The sequence below is a fragment of the Uranotaenia lowii genome, chromosome 1 (genome assembly GCF_029784155.1).
Source record: "Uranotaenia lowii strain MFRU-FL chromosome 1, ASM2978415v1, whole genome shotgun sequence".
NCBI lineage: Eukaryota > Metazoa > Arthropoda > Insecta > Diptera > Culicidae > Uranotaenia > Uranotaenia lowii.
Genome location: NC_073691.1, coordinates 173,790,734 through 173,807,154, shown reverse-complemented (window position 1 = coordinate 173,807,154; position 16,421 = coordinate 173,790,734). Strand labels below are relative to the sequence as shown.

The following is a 16,421-nucleotide window of genomic DNA, read 5'->3' as shown; positions in this document are numbered from 1 at the left end:
TTCCTTTGAAATGGTAGGACTTCCATACAAAATCAGGGTCTAAGGCATGGGTAGCCAAGATTTTCAACAAGCGGGCCAAATTTTAAATGAGCTTTGCTAGGGGGCCACACCAAAATGTTTTGGTTTTCAAAAAAAAAACATCCTGGACCACTTAAAGTTTAAATTTTCTCAAACAGGTTTTTGCTTGTTCTGAGTACAGATCCTGAATGTCGAGAAGACAGTTTTGCTAGTTTTAGCACAAATTTTTAACAAATTCCTTTTCATTTGAAAACCAAAAAGCAATCTTTATTTGTTAAAAAAAAAATTTAAAAACTGTTTAAAATGAATCTTACGTGACCACAGACAAAATTAATCATTTTATTTTAAATGTAGAACGTAATCATTTTTATTGAATGTAGATTCTACTAGAACGTAATAAATTCAATTTGCTCTACTATATTTACACAATAAAAATAGTTTTTATTTTCTTCTAACGAAATTTTTAAACTTTCTGAGTTTCAATGTCAAATAGTGGGGTGGTTATTACTTTGTAGATAAAGTCAATTTCATGGTCGAAAATCACATCAAAATCACAATTCTGTTTGTTAAACAGAAAAACATATCTGTACAACGGAATTGTCCAAAAGATGCGGCCCGCGAAGCTTTTTTACAATTTCATATATTTTCTCACTTTTTCCTGAATAGACTGTAAATTATCAAAAAATAGCTCATGTTGGTTTTGAACTCAAAATTACACCGAATTTCAAAATATCTTAATTTAAGAATTATTCGCACCCTCAAGAATTTCACTAAACATAATTTTTTTTTTATTTTTGCTATGTACACAGCAAATTTTTGCCTCGATTTCCAGCAAAAAAAAATTGCTGGAAACTTTCAGCAAATTTAATCCTATTTTTTTTTAAAGAATGACTTCTTCAACCTTCAAACCTTCAAGTTACGTTGAGACTCAAGGCAATCTAGAAGCTCAGATGCCATGAAAAATAGTTCACTTTTGAATAATATCGAGATTTAATTAAGAAGAAAGTTTATTTCAAATATAATAATTTTAACAAACATAATGTTTTACATGGAAGGGGTAGCGAAGCATACCGGGTCAGCTAGTACATAATAAAAATAGTCTTTATTTCTTCTTATGAAATTTTTACACTTTCTGAGTTTCAATGTCAAATAGTGGGGTTACAACTTTGTAAGTAAAGTCAATTTCATGGTGAAAAATCACATCACAATCAAAATTTCTGTATTTTAAACAGAATAACATATCTGTAGAATAAGATTTTCCAAAAAATGCGGCCAATAAATGCTATGTTATATACACAGTAAGTTGTTGCCTCGATTTTCAGCAAAAAAACCCTGGAAACGTTCAGCAATCCAAATTTCACGATTGAGAACTGAAACATTTATTAAACTTGCCTTAAAATCAGTTAATTGGTAAGTTCTTTCGTCAACTTTCCTCAACGTTTAATCTTAAACGGAATTTCAAGTAAGAAATACAGTCTTCGAGAAAAATTTAAATTATGAAAAAACTTAAAAAATACGAACAGAAAAAAAGGAATTTTATTGAATAAATTTCGATAAAGATTTATAATCGAACGCTTAAAAGAGAGTGATTTAAAAAAAAATGTTTTTCTTACTGCATCGTATCACCGTGATATAGCTCCAGAAGACGTTGACCTAATTTTTTTTAAACTGTTCAAATTTGTTATGAACAATACAAATACCTCGAAAATTTTTTATTTTTGATAAAAGAAAAGCTAATCAAATGATGTGTTTGTTGGGAAGAACAAATGCTCGCAAAAAGAAAAAATCTATCCAAAATTGAATTATTCAAAAATTTCCATAAAATCTTTGTGTTTAAACATTTTTTCCGAATTTCCTTCAAGCTTTTCAAATAAGTAATACAGAAACAAGTAATTTCATTGATTTAACGGTTTTATTTCTCAAAAAAAATATTTTGACGTTTAATTTTAATTCTTCTCGATCACTAACCACAAAGATTTACAAACATTTAGAAAGAAATATTTTGAGTCCAGTCTGCAACAAAGATTATAATTTAAAATTGGCCCGTTGGTTAAGAAGGTTGCTCACTCCTGTTTTGAACAAATTGCACAAGCTGAACAATTTTGATTTCTAAATGAAGTTTTTAAAATAGAATAGAATTAGAATTTCGTATTGTGAAAGTTTCTGTAGCAATATAATTTTTAAAATCAATGTATTCCTATACAATTCTGTGTTGCGTTTTTTAAACGATAGTTTTGATTGAATGCATCTGGTTTACATACAATATAATGTAATAATTTTAAAAACTAGACCAAATATTTCAAAATTCTTCGTATTATTACATGGATTTATTATAACAAATATTTTTCTGTGATATTAACAGAGTTTTGTCTGTTCCGCCTACATAGTCAAACAAGTATTAAATTTATGTTTAGTGAAAATCTTGGGGATGCGTAAAATTCTTAAATTGGAATATTTTGAAATTCTTACACCGAATTTTGAGCTTAAAACAAACTTAAACATTTTTCTTAAACTTTTGCATTATCATTTGTAGTTGGTATAAAATTTATATAAGTGTTTTTTAAATATAGAAAAACATTCAATTATTAGATCTCGCAATTCAGGAAAAAGCTCATAAGAGGTCATAAAAAGGAGGCGGCGCACAGTGGTTCAAAATCAAAAAAAGTTGGAAAAAATTAATAAAAAAAAAATTATTAAAGATTATAGACGGAAAGTTGGAAAAAATATAAAATTGGTTTTTTTTTTCAAAGTTTGAAATTTTTTCTATAATTTCCATAATAGGGTTTGAGTTTTATACTGGAAAATTGAATATTTTTCAATTATTTATGAATATTTTTGATAAAATTAAGTATGGGCTCCGAAATTCCTCTAGGTTAGTTGTATAAATACTAAAACTGATGTTTTATGGTGAAGTTGCAAACTTATCGAAGCAAACAATGCTTGGTTCACTCTGTATAAATACTTTTAAATTTTCATTTTTGAACCAAACAGCGTTCCACTCAAAGACATCGTATTAAAAATATAGCAAAAACTAGCAGCTGATTTCAAGATATGTTTTTGATGAGGCTTTCACCTATTCAACGGTGTATTATTTACCACGGCGATCGGCAGCGCAAGCTATATTTTTGCTTCCGAAAAATAAATAGAGTAAATCGAAAAAATTTTATCCTCAAATTTTGAGTTCTCAATAAAGCGAAACTTTATTAGTTCATGATATTAAGGATGTTTTTCATCTTAAAATTATAAAATAGATTAAAATTTATCATTTCGGTATAGACATTTATGATTTTTTTTTAATATCGATGCCTTTTTTAGTAGTAGTAAAATAGTAAATCCTATTTTATATTTTTGTGTTTCAGCTGTCGTTCTTGTTTGTTTCATGGAAGCTGTAGAAAAAGTTCTAGAAAATATTTTTCTTGAGATTTACCAGGTGCCTACCAAAAAGTACGTTTTGCAGTGCAATAGGTAACTAGTTTGCGCACGATTTGACCACCGTATTTTCGCAATTTGACCACCGTCGATTTTTTGACACCAGATCTCGACTTTCATGCTTTTCTAAGTCATTTAGCATCAGAACTAAAATTTTGATTTTCTGAGTTTCCTTTGGTCACCCCTTCAGCAATTTTTGAAATTTCGGCAATTTTTGAAAAATCGACTTGATTTTTGACAAACAACCTTTTTTTCGAGATAACACCACATTTCTATGTTTTATGCATTTTCAAGTCATTTGGCATCAAAATTATAATTCCAATTTCCGATTTGCTTTGGAACCCTACTTTAGTGATCTTTGAGGGAAAAAAACCGAAACTTTGAGCGCTTTGAGGCACCCCTGAGTCCAGTCCGATTGAGCTGTAATTTAGCAAAGGTCAGTTTTATATGGTCGGTTTTCGAAATTTGACATGACCTGTTTGGTTGCCACCCTATAGTACAGTCCTTAATACGAGGCAACGCAACCAGAGTTTGGTATAACAAGACGATGAGGTCCCTTACAAAATTTATACAAGGATATGATCCTTTAGAATTCCGGCAATTTATTTCGTTAAAAGCTACTTATGAATTTCAAACCAAGCATCGGAATGAAGCCCTTGATTGATCGCAAATATGATTAAAGGCGACCCCCTGAAGAATGTAAACTTTTGTCTTGTTTTCCGGAATCTTCTCCAACAATCTGACCAAAAGCCAGAAGAATGTACGCCTTTTCGCCACTCTTTCTAAAAAATCGAACCCGGAACGATTACCAAATAACCTGATCAACAGCCTGCCGCTCCATACAACTTTTCCCGTTTTCCGAGCCAGAACACTCCTAAAAATCTGCATTTTTTAGCCACTCCCTCTTGTTAAGCGGAGCCGAAGAAGTCATCTAAAAGCTTAGTTGTCGTGAATTGACGATTATTTCGGATCTCACCGTTCTCAGTATCATCTGTGTGCTCGACTTAAAAAATCTTTAAAAAAATTGTCAAATTCTGGCTTACAAAAAAAATCACAATTCAGATCTTCAAACGAAATCAAATTTATTAGTTAAGACAGCCAGATCACTCTCGAATTTAGACATTTTTTCCAATTCAAATCCTCAAACACTTCTGATACTGATCCATTAGATTGTTCTGCTTAGTTTTTATTTTCGATCCGGTCACCTTTTCCTCGATACATTGGTTGGCTTGCTCCGTCTTGCTGGACAGTGCAGCTTCCTGGCTCAGCACCTTGCTGGAGAAATCCTTCAGCGTGGACGAGGTCCTGGATGAGACCTGTAAAAAACAAATTTCAAATTAACATATGGGTATCTGACTTTGCGCAGAGCACGAAAATTACCTGATTAACGGTACATTTTCCGGTTTTCAATAAAGATGACAAAATTGACGTTACAGATGGTGGAGGGTTGTTTAAACAACTTGTTAAATCACCCAGCGTTTGTTCCGTACTTTTATTGATTTCCTCAATTTTGCTCTTTCTCTCGTTGACGGCGCCTTTGAAACGATCTGTACAAAGTTTGATTTCATTTCGAAGGTTATTTTCAAACGTTTTGAACTCTTTATTTACTTTTTCGATGCATTCTTTAACCTTTTCATTGCAATTCGATTTGTCCCAGTTTTCATCCGGAGTGGTGATAACTTTTTTTATACTATTTGAAGCTTGGTCCATGGTTGTCCGGATCGATTGCAGTGATTCGGCTGTTTTGACTTTGAAACGGTCAGTCAACAGTTGAAGTTGTTTTCTGACCGATTCGAGAAGATTTTTCAACCCCTCCAAACTTAAAGCCGAAGTTATTGACGAAATGAGGGATTTAATCAAACCGGGATCTTCTTCGCTTCCAGTGGATTTTTCAGCTTGGGCAGGGCCGGTCCCATTCGTGGGACTGCGGTAGAACATTTCCGGTACCAAATCCTCCGGAAGTTCGAGCACCGGCAGGAAGCTGTCATCCGGGATACATTCCGGCGAGATTTGGTTCGGTTTCAGATCAAATTCACGCCCGAATGTGGCCGGTGGTTTCTCGACATCGCCCCAAATGTCTCCGAAATCATCGGCATCGTCGAACGAATCCAGATCGCTGAGGTCCTCATCGATGGTGCCCTTTACCGTTATCATGATGTTTTCTTTTGGTTTCTTCGTTGTCTTTACTGTTGTTTTTGGCTGAAAAAATATATGCAGAAAAAAAATCAAATTTGATAAAAATAAAATAAAATAATAGTTGTATTCGGCAACACTGGAAATAAATAAAATAAAATAAATTCCTAAAGCAACGTTTGTTATTTTGGCAACACTAGGCAAAACAAACAAAACAAGGTCAATCATTGATATATTCTTGTGAGCGCCAGACGTGTCGGAGTGAATCTCTGAATTGAGATTCGTACGATTCGTAAAATCACGACAATGGCGTTGTTGGTAGAATAAGCACAGAGAGCGCTGATTTTAAAGGCTGCTGCTAATTGATTGATTTGATTTGGCCATCCGGTGAATGAAGACGGGATTGGCTTAGAAAGCGCAAATTTTTAAGGCTGCTGCTGATTGTTTGTTGTGTTTTGGCCTTCCGGTGTAAAAAGATGGATTGGCTTGGAAGCGCAGATTTTGAGGCTGCTGTAAATTGTTTGTTTTGATTTGGCATTCCAGTGGATATAGAGGAATTGGCTTAGGAGGCACAGATTCAAAAGACTGCTGCTGCTGATTGTTTTGTTTTGGCCTTCCGGTGAATAAAGACGGAATTGGCTTGAAAAACGCAGATTTTTAAGGCTGCTACTGATTGATTGATTTGATTTGGCCTTCCGGTGGAAAAAGACAGATTGGCTTAGGAAGCGCAGATTTAAAAAGCTGCTGCGGCTGATTGTTTTGATTTGACATTCCGGTGGATGTAGACGAATTGGCTTAGGAAGCGCAGATTTTAAAGGCTGCTACTGATTGATTGATTTGATTTGGCCACCCGGTGGAAAAAGGCGGATTGGCTGAGGAATCGCAGATTTTTAAGGCTGTTGCTGCTGATTGTTTGTTGTGTTTTGGCCTTTCGGTAGTTTGGGAAGCGCAGATTTTAAGGCTGCGGCTGTTTTTTTTACTGGGCCCTCCGATGGAAAAAGACGGATTGGCTTAGAAAGCGCAAATTTTAAAGGCTGCTACTGCTGATTGTTTGTTATGATTTGGCCTTCCGGCGAATAAGTACGGAATTGGCTTGGGAAGCGCAATTTTTTTTCCTTCCGGTGGATAAGACGAGTTGGCTTACGAGGCGCAGATTTTTAAGGCTGCTACTGATTGATTGGTTTGATTTGACCTTCCGTTGGAAAAGACGGATTGGCTTAGGAAGCGCATATTTTAAAGGCTGCTGCTCCTGATTGATTTGTTTCGGCCTTCCGGTGAATAAAGACGGAATTGACTTGGGAAACGTAGATTTTCAAGGCTGCTACTGATTGATTGTTTTGATTTGGCCTCCCGGTGGAAAAAGACGGATTATTTTATAAATCGCATATTTTTAAGACTGCTGCTACTGACTGTTTGTTGTGTTTTGGCCTTTCAGTGGAAAAGAAGGATTGGTTTGGGAAGCGCAGATTTTAAAGCTGCTGCTGTTCGGCCTTTCGATGAATAAAGACGAAATTGGCTTGGGAAAAGAAGATTTTTAAGGCTGCTACTGATTGATTGATTTGATTTGACCTTCCTATGGAAATGGACGAATTGGCTTAGGAAGCGCAGACTCAAAAAGCTGCTGCTGCTAACTGTTTTGTTTTTGCCTTCCGGTGAATAAAGAAGGATTGACTTGGGAAGCGCAGATTTTGAAGGCTGCTGCTACTGATTGTTTGTTATGATTTGGCGTTCCAGTGGAAAAAGACGGACTGGCTTGGGAAGCGCAAATTTTTAAAGCTGTTGCGGTGGATTGTTTGTTTTGATTTAATCTTCCGGTGGAAAAAGACGGTTTGGCTTAGCAATCGCTGATTTTTAAGGCTACTGCTGCAGATTGTTAGTTTTTATTTGGCCTTCCGGTGGACAAATGTGGATTGGCTTAGGATGCGCAGATTATAAATCTGTTGCTGCTGATTGTTTGTATTTTTTTAATAAAAGATTTTATTGAGAATAGAGGGGAAAAGTAATGTAGAGATGAAATGATCAGAGTTAATCCTGAAAATAAATAAAATTAAATAAATTCCTATGGCAACGTTTGTTATTGTTACAACACTAGACAAAACATACAAAACAAGGTCAGTCATTGATCTATTCTTGTGAGCGACAGAGATGTTTGAGATTCGAAAAATCACGACACTAATGATGTACATTGTACATATTTTATAATGCAAGTTTCATCTTATTAAACCTTCTCGATCTTGAATTATCTTGAAAATTTCAATTGTAAATATGTGCGTCCTTTGAGCAGCGATAAATTCCATTGTTCAAATGACACTCATGGGCTATTAAGCGGGATTTGCTTGGATTCGCCTCATTGTTCAATCACCACAATAGTCTTCTCGGGGAATCGTCTCTCTTCTCTTCTATTCTCTAAGTATGTAGGTGTGCGTGTGCATTCCTCTACGAGGAAGGTAGGACGTTTGAAATCCTTCGACCGCTTTGTTCCTGGGAGCCAGTAGCGAGACCCTAATCTGATCAGAGCCTTCCCCTTCCACCAAACTTTAGGATTCGAACCAATGACAGACTGAGGGGCCCTTTGACATTTGGCCCACGCCTTGGCCTTCGTCGAAGCGACAAAACCCGGCAGATGTTTTCCCTCATCCCATTATTATTGGTTGACAGAGAAGAGCCACCTCAATTCCCTAGCGTAGGAATCTCCTACAACGACGCGAATTCCAAACAAGTGGAACGCCGAGGCAAAAGTTCCGTTTTCTCCGGAAAAGCACGACAAAGTTAGCTTTCTGCAGCACCTCATTTGGCACGGTGGATTTCCTGAAAACAGGTGGAAATTTTTGACATTTCACTTCAATATTTGAAGCACTTTGTAGTATCCTTGTTTTCAATTTAAAAAAAATGGTTTAAAATTTTCTTAAAAAATTTTAAATTTACGAATATTTATGCTTAATCAAACGAAATCAAATCTACACAAAAATAATTTAATTTAAAAAAACAATCAGTCTGTTCACTCATACGAAGTTTAGAAGTTCTCAATATATTCCACAAATACATGAAATAAATTGGAGAACGTTGAAATAAACTTAAGAAAAATAAAGGCAATAAAGACAAAATAGACAAGCCAACGAACGGTGAAAGAATATATTAAGACACAAACGACAGAAAAAATTAACAAGAGAAAAAGAATAAAATGACAGAAATGTTAGGAAAAAAACAAAAAAAAAGTAAAAAATATTAGAAGACTGCAATGATTAAACATGATAAAAATGACGAAAATGACAAAAAAGAGACAAAAAAGTGCTAAAACAATCATAAAACACGAGAAATTGGAAAAAATAACACCAAAAACACAAAAATAATGACAAAAAAGGAAAAAAAACTGCAAAAAAATTTAATCAATCAAAAAACGCATAAAGATCACAAAAATGAAAATCATAAAAGAACGAACAAAACATCAAAAATAATATAATAGAAATGACAAAAATGACAAAAATGACAAAAATGACAAAAATGACAAAAATGACAAAAATGACAAAAATGACAAAAATGACAAAAATGACAAAAATGACAAAAATGACAAAAATGACAAAAATGACAAAAATGACAAAAATGACAAAAATGACAAAAATGACAAAAATGACAAAAATGACAAAAATGACAAAAATGACAAAAATGACAAAAATGACAAAAATGACAAAAATGACAAAAATGACAAAAATGACAAAAATGACAAAAATGACAAAAATGACAAAAATGACAAAAATGACAAAAATGACAAAAATGACAAAAATGACAAAAATGACAAAAAATGACAAAAATGACAAAAAAGAAAAAAATGACAAAAATGAAAAAAATGATAAAAATAACAAAAATAACAAAAATGACAAAATGACGAAAATGACAAAAATGACAAAACTGACAAAAATGACAAAAATGACAAAAATGACAGAAATGACAAAAATGACAAAAATGACAGAAATGACAAAAATGACAAAAATGACACATATGAAAAAAATGACACAAATGACACAAATAACAAAAATGGCAAAAATGACAAAAAGACTAAATTGGCTTAGTAATCGCAGATTTTTAAGGCTGCTGCTGCTGATTGTTTGTTGTGTTTTGGCCTCCCGGTGTAAAAAGACGGATAGGCTTAGGAAGCGCAGATTTTGAGGCTGCTGTAAATTGTTTGTTTTGATCTGGTCTTTCGGTGGATGTAGACGAATTGGCTTAGGAAGCGCAGATTTTTGAAGCTGCTGCTGCTGATTTTTGTTATGATTTGGCCTTTCGGTTGATAAGACGGATTGGCTTAGGAGGCACAGACTTAAAAAGCTGCTGATGCTGATTGTTTTGTTTTGGCCTTCCGGTGAATAAAGACGGAACTGGCTTGGGAAACGCAGATTTTTAAGGCTGCTACTAATTGATTGATTTGATTTGGCCTTCCGGTGGAAAAAGAAGGATTGGCTTAGGAGGCGCAGACTTAAAAAGCTGCTGCGGCTGATTGTTTTGTTTTGGTCTTCCGGTGAATAAAGACGGAATGGGCTTGGGAATCGCAGATTATTAAGGCTAAATGACAAAAATGACAAAATTGACAAAAATGACAAACATTTTAACAATGACAAAAATGATAAAAATGACAAAAATAACAAAAATGATAAAAATGACAAAAATGACAAAAACGACAAAAATAACAAAAAATTACACAAATGACAAATATTACACAAATGACAAATATTATACAAATGACAAAATAGAAAATAACCCAGAAATGGCACACAACTTAGGGATTATAAAAAAAAAAATGCTAGTCAAAATTCTTATTGCTTTCATTTATTTTTCCCACCGTGCACCTCCGCTCGGAAAGATACCAAAGCGTAAAAGATATGCACACAACGTCCTCCCTGAATCCCTGTGTAACGTCAATCGGTTTTCAACGTTTTCAAAGGACAAAGACCGACAGAGAGATAGCAAGACAAATACACTATTCCACCATTATGCAAAATAGTAGATGGATAACTTGGTCGATACCTTGAACCGCAATTCACTTACCTTAATGGTGGTGGTAGTTGGCTGAACGGCCTTGCTCTTGGCTTTGACGGTTGCCGTTGTTGCTGTCTTTCCTTTCGTTGGTGTTGTTGCCGATGCCTGGTCGGATTTGAGGATTCCGGCATCATTTGCCTCCGCCTCCGAAACTATCAGCATCAATGGCAGCACCAGTAATTGGGTGGCAAAGATGGCAAGACACAAGGTACGGATGATGGCGACGATGCCAGGACCCTGGTTCATCCTTGTTACGGGTTCCGAGAATTTCTACGTTCTGTCTACTATTTAGAGGCCTGTCTCTGTCAAGCTAATCCTTGTTCCGTCCGTTGAATTCTGTTTGGGATGGAAACTGGTTTGGTTAAGGCTCTGAAATGGTTCGATAGTTCAATGATGATAATTTAGTGGAAGCGGTGATTTTGATAATCGGATTTTGAACAATGTTGGAGAATGAAGCCTAAATCTATTATTGGGTTTCATTCTTTTTTCAAAAACAGAGAAATTTGAAAGCAGAATGATGAAAGGTTTTGATTGACTTTTTATTCAACATCGTACGCTTTCCTGTTTTTGATGAAAATCTCCTTTTTGAACTACTAGTAGTTCACTACTACTTGATCTCATCGGGATAAGACCATTGACTATGACTAAATGTCTCCTTAAAAAAATTGAAAAAAATCACAAAATGACAGAATGACCGAATACACTAAATTACAAAAAACAAAGCAATTGATACAAATCTCATAATAAAAAAATCTGTGACAAACAGAAATTATAAAATGCCAAATGTGGCAAAGAAAACAGGTAAAAATATAATTTTGAACCAAAACTTACCTAAATAACATCAATGACCGAAATGACAACAAACAAAAAAACTAAAACGACGAAAATAATAAAACTGACAAGTCCATAATAACAAAAAAAAATCACGGATAAGCGAGTTGAGAGGACAGCTTGGTGATCAAGCGGGTTAAGAGGACAACTTAATTTAAATGGAAAAAAATCGCCGATAAACGAGTTGAGAGGACAACTTTGTGATCAAGCGGATTGCGAGGACAGCTTGATAGAAATGGAAAAAAAATCAGCTAAAAAAATTGAGAGGACAGCTTGATATCAATTTAAAAAAAATACCAATAAGCGAGTTGAGGGGACAGCTTGGTGATCAAGTGAGTTGAGAGAACAGCTTTATGAAAATGTAAATAAAAATCACCGAGTTGAGGGGACAGCTTGATATAAATGAAAAAAAAAATCATCGATAAGTGTGTTGAGAGGACAGCTTGATATAAATGGAAAAAATCACCCATAAACAAGTTGACAGGACAGTTTGATATAAATGGGAACTAAAATCACCGACAAACCTGTTAAGAGGACAACTTGGTGATCAAGAACGTTAAGAGGAAAGCTTGGGAAAAAAATCACCGATAAGCGAGTTGAGAGGACAGCTTGATAGAAGTGGAAAAAAATTACTTGTTGATCAAGGGGATTGAGAGAACTGTTTGCTAAAAATGAAAAAAAAAAATCACCAATAAGCGAGTTGAGAAGACTGCTTGATATTAATGATAAAAAACCCCGCTAAGCGAGATGAGAGGCAGCCTGGATATCAAGCGGGTTGAGAGGACAGCTTGATAAAAATGGAAAAATCACCGATATGCGAGTTGAGAGGACAGCTTTATAGAAAAGGAAGGATAAATCACCGATAAGCGAGTTGAGAGGACAGCTAGATACAAATGGAAAAAAAATCAACGATAAGCGTGTTGAAAGGACAGCTTGGTGATCAAGCGAATTGAGAGGACAGCTTTATAGAAAAGAAAAAAAATCATCGATAAGCGGGTTGAGAGAACAGCTTGATATAAATGGAAAAAAATCACCAATAAGCGTGTTGAGAGGACAGCTTGATATAAATGGAAAAAAAACACCGATAAACGTTGTGAGAGGACAGCTTGGGGATCAAGCGGGCTTAGAGGACAGCTTGATGAAAATGAAAAAAAAATCATGGATAAGCGAGTTGAGATTATAGCTTGGTGATCAAGCGAGTTGAGAGAACCGCTTGGTAGTAATGAAAAAAAAATCACCGATAAACGAATTGATAGGGCAGCTTGATAGAAATAAAATAAAATCACCGAAAAGCGAGTTGAGAGGACAGCTTGGTGTTCAAGCGGGTTAAGAGGACAACTTTATTTAAATGGAAAAAAAAATCACGGATAAGCAAATTGAGAGGACAACTTTGTGATCAAGCGGTTTGAGAGAACAGCTTGATAGAAATGGAAAAAATCAGCAATATGCCAATTGGGAGGACAGCTCGATATCAATTGAAAAAATCATTAATTAGCGAGTTAAGGGGACAGCTTGATGATCAAGCGAGACAGCTTGATATAAACGAAAAAAAAATCACCGATAAGTGTGTTGAGAGGACAGCTTCATATAAATAAATAAAAATCACCCATAAGCAAGTTGAGAGAACAGTTCGATATAAATGGATGGATTATGGAAGTTCAAAAACTACAGAAATTTCAGCACACCAAGATGTAAAATATTTTGCAAAAATAATTTAAAAAAAACAGCTAAAACTTGCAAAATTTATAGAAATTAAAAACAAAAGTAAATATTTACAAAAAAAGTAAAAATTGACAAAATAATTAAAACAGAACAAGAGATATAGAGTTTAGTTGGTTGAATAGCATGAACAAAGATCGACACTTTTTTGCGCAAGAAAGATGTTGTGGCGAATTAAAACTTTTGCTTATCACTGATATGTTATCAGAAACTTTTCCATCGCTCCAGAAAACAGCTACTTGTACAAATGACCTCTAAGCTTTCGTTCTGAGACCTTTGCAGACGATAAACGAAATAAATTGTTGTAGACTTAGACTTCTGCTTGTCAAAAACTGTGTAAATAATACACAGGGAACTTGCATGTAAAAAATGCGAAATTACTTACGCTTTCGTTTCTGTAAACATTGTCACAACAGATTGAGGCTGGCCAAAAATATTGTTTTCTGAGAGAGTGATTGATTGAGACTTCTACTTAAAAGATATATGTTTGAGATTTGAGACTTTTGATTGTCAAAATCATTTCCATGATTTTGATCTTATGTATTCTAGTGTAAAAATATGTAGAATGAACATTTTTTATACGAAGAGTTCAGTTGTTTGGGAAATATCAAAATTGATTGACACTTCTGCATAAAACAAAGGTTTTATAGCTAAATTCTGCTTATAATAAAATTTTACAATACTTTAGACTTCTGGTTGAAGACAGGTTAGATTAGCATTTGAACTTTGACACTCTTCCTCACACAAAAAAAAATGAAACAAAATGCGAAACCTTATTCGCGTAAATCTCGCGGCTACAAGAACGCACCGCATATCGGCGGAAAGAGAAGATTTGCCTCGTTATCTTTCCGTCAATTTTCCTGCCTCGAACCCAACGCTTGAAGAGCGAAGTCCCACCGGAACTGTCGGTATTGAGCAGATTGAATTGACAACGAGGACGACGCACAAGACAGCAAAAGAGCCACCCACCCGGTGTTGTGCTGCTATCAAAAGATCAGTACTGGTGCCGGATTCGTAATAAGCAGAGTACACAGAAAGACAGGACGATGTCGTCGTCGTCGTCGTCGTTCTGTCATTTCGAGTCACGTCTTTCACGTACTGTTTTCTAGTACAGCAGAGTCGTTCCTGACAAACCTATGAGAGGAAAGAAGTTTTTTTTTCCTTGCTTATCTTTTCTCGTGTACATACTGTCTCACTTCGCTAATCCGTCCTTCTGTTTTGTGGCCGCCGGATGTGACCGGATCCGGATCAAGATGGTGGAAAGTATGGAAAATATGCTATTTTTACTTGCCTGCTTGCCGAAATGGAAAACAATTTTCCCCAGATTTACAACTGCTTACCGGTGCAGTTGCTAGCCGTTGCAAAACTGTAGGCCTCTTTCTGTGTTTTAGAATATTTTTCTCAAAGCGACACGTTTCCCATAATCAGTGTAGCCAGATATTCATTTTTAAAACTTCTGTTGTGAGAATAAATATTTTGGTAAAAACATTTATTATAAAACTAATCGCATTAAATTTTTTAAACAAGGAAACATGAGGTCCTGTTATTTAAAAATTGGCTACACTTCCGGGAAAATACACCCAGTTGCCTAGCTTTGCATTCAGTATTTACTTAGGCTTTGTTTAGTTTAGCAAACATGGACCATCTGAAACATTGTTGTTGCTATCGTCATATTTCAACTGTAGCTGACTTATGTTTATTTAGCTATCCATCCACAGGTCCGAGGCATACAAAAATGCTCTCTCGTTCTGTTGATTTTGGAAGCTGGAAGCTGCAAATCCCATACTACAAACCGGTCCGGCCTTTGTTCACTTTCTGTTTTCTGGGGGCTCCAGTAGGCTTTGGAAGCGCATAAATCCTGAATTTGATTTTGCCATTGAGTTGGGTCAAATGAATGCACACAGTGACAAAAATTATGCTTCAAATCATGAAAAGTATAAAAACACGTTAAGAATGGGTCGCACTGAAACTTACAACAATTTTAAAAAACTCACAGTTTTATTAAAATTCGAAATGCAAAGCAAGTTTCAGGAATTCCCATGAATGTTTGTCTGCCACTCTGTCTGTCCCCTATAGACTCAAAATCTACTGAGCCGATCATTTTGCAATTTCATATGTAAGAGTTTTTGGGGTCGGAAATGGTTTCTTAAATACTTACAAACCGCTCCAACTTAAACGAGGAGGGGCTCTCATACAAAATCAATAAAAATATGAAACAATTTAAACAACTTTCGGAAACTACTGAACCGATCAACGTGAGATTTTGTGTTTAGCCGTTTTCAAGACTCAGAATGGTTTCCGTAATACCTTCAAATCCCTTCAAATTAAAGATGGAAGGCTCCCATACAAAATCAATAAAAAATACGACACAACTCGAACAATTTTCGTAAAGAACTGAACTGATCAACGTAAAATATGGTGTGTAACCTTTTCAAGACCAAAAATGGATTCTATGATACATTCGAACCTCTCCAAATTAACACGTTTGTCACCAAGTGTCACCCACTCAAAAACTTTACAAGGCCATAACATCAACAGAAAATATCGTTTCGGCTCCAAATTTCGGCTAGAGAACGGAGAAAAACATGGTTACAATCCGAGATGATTTTGCATAAAAAAAATATATCTCCAAATTGGGGTTTTGATTTTCCAAATTTGGACTTGTTTTGCGTCACCCTCTCTTGAGGACGAACGTTTTAAGGGAGGGGGGAGCTCCCATACAAATTCAATAAAAATATACAATTCAAACAATTTTCGGATACTACCGATCGTTGATCGGTTCGATCAACGTGAATGGTTTCTATAATACTTTTAAACCCCTCCGAATTCCAATGTATGGGGGAAGGGGGCTCCCATACAAAATCAACAAAAATATAATAAAATCCTTGATGAATTTTTTGTTAAAAATTTATAAACTTAAGCGTTTTGACATAATTGACGATGATTTATTAAATTGACAAATGTTTTTTTACAAAATTCAATGATATATTGTATTGATAGACGCTTCCTTTTTTAATGAATGAAGATTCTCATATTCAATAAATGTAACATACATGTTATTATGCATAATATCAAAAGGAAGGTAAAGTGCCGTTTCTAAATAAAATAATATGCAATTTTGCCTGTATTTTAAAACTCCTACGGTTTAAAAAAAAAGGGCGATTTTCGACGAAATATTTTGACACCCGTTGGAACTAATTAAAAACTTTTAAGTTTACAAAAGAGTACAACATAGAATTTTTACGATCTATTGAGCTTAA

At 34.9% G+C, this 16,421-nt stretch overlaps 2 protein-coding genes across 4 annotated transcripts in view; one reads left to right on the top strand and one right to left on the bottom strand.

The window, feature by feature from the left end:
* Positions 1–16,421, top strand: part of LOC129756918 (uncharacterized) — a 220,671-nt gene that overhangs the window by 129,604 nt on the left and 74,646 nt on the right. The gene's annotated exons all lie outside the window — the stretch shown is intronic.
* On the bottom strand, positions 4,535–14,535 carry LOC129757108 (uncharacterized). Its single transcript, XM_055754266.1, has 4 exons — positions 14,453–14,535; positions 10,621–10,947; positions 4,828–5,646; positions 4,535–4,763 (listed from the first exon to the last, which is right to left on the bottom strand). The coding sequence occupies exons 2-4, from the start codon at positions 10,855–10,857 to the stop codon at positions 4,581–4,583; spliced, it is 1,239 nt and encodes a 412-aa protein (XP_055610241.1). The 5' UTR covers positions 10,858–10,947; positions 14,453–14,535; the 3' UTR covers positions 4,535–4,580.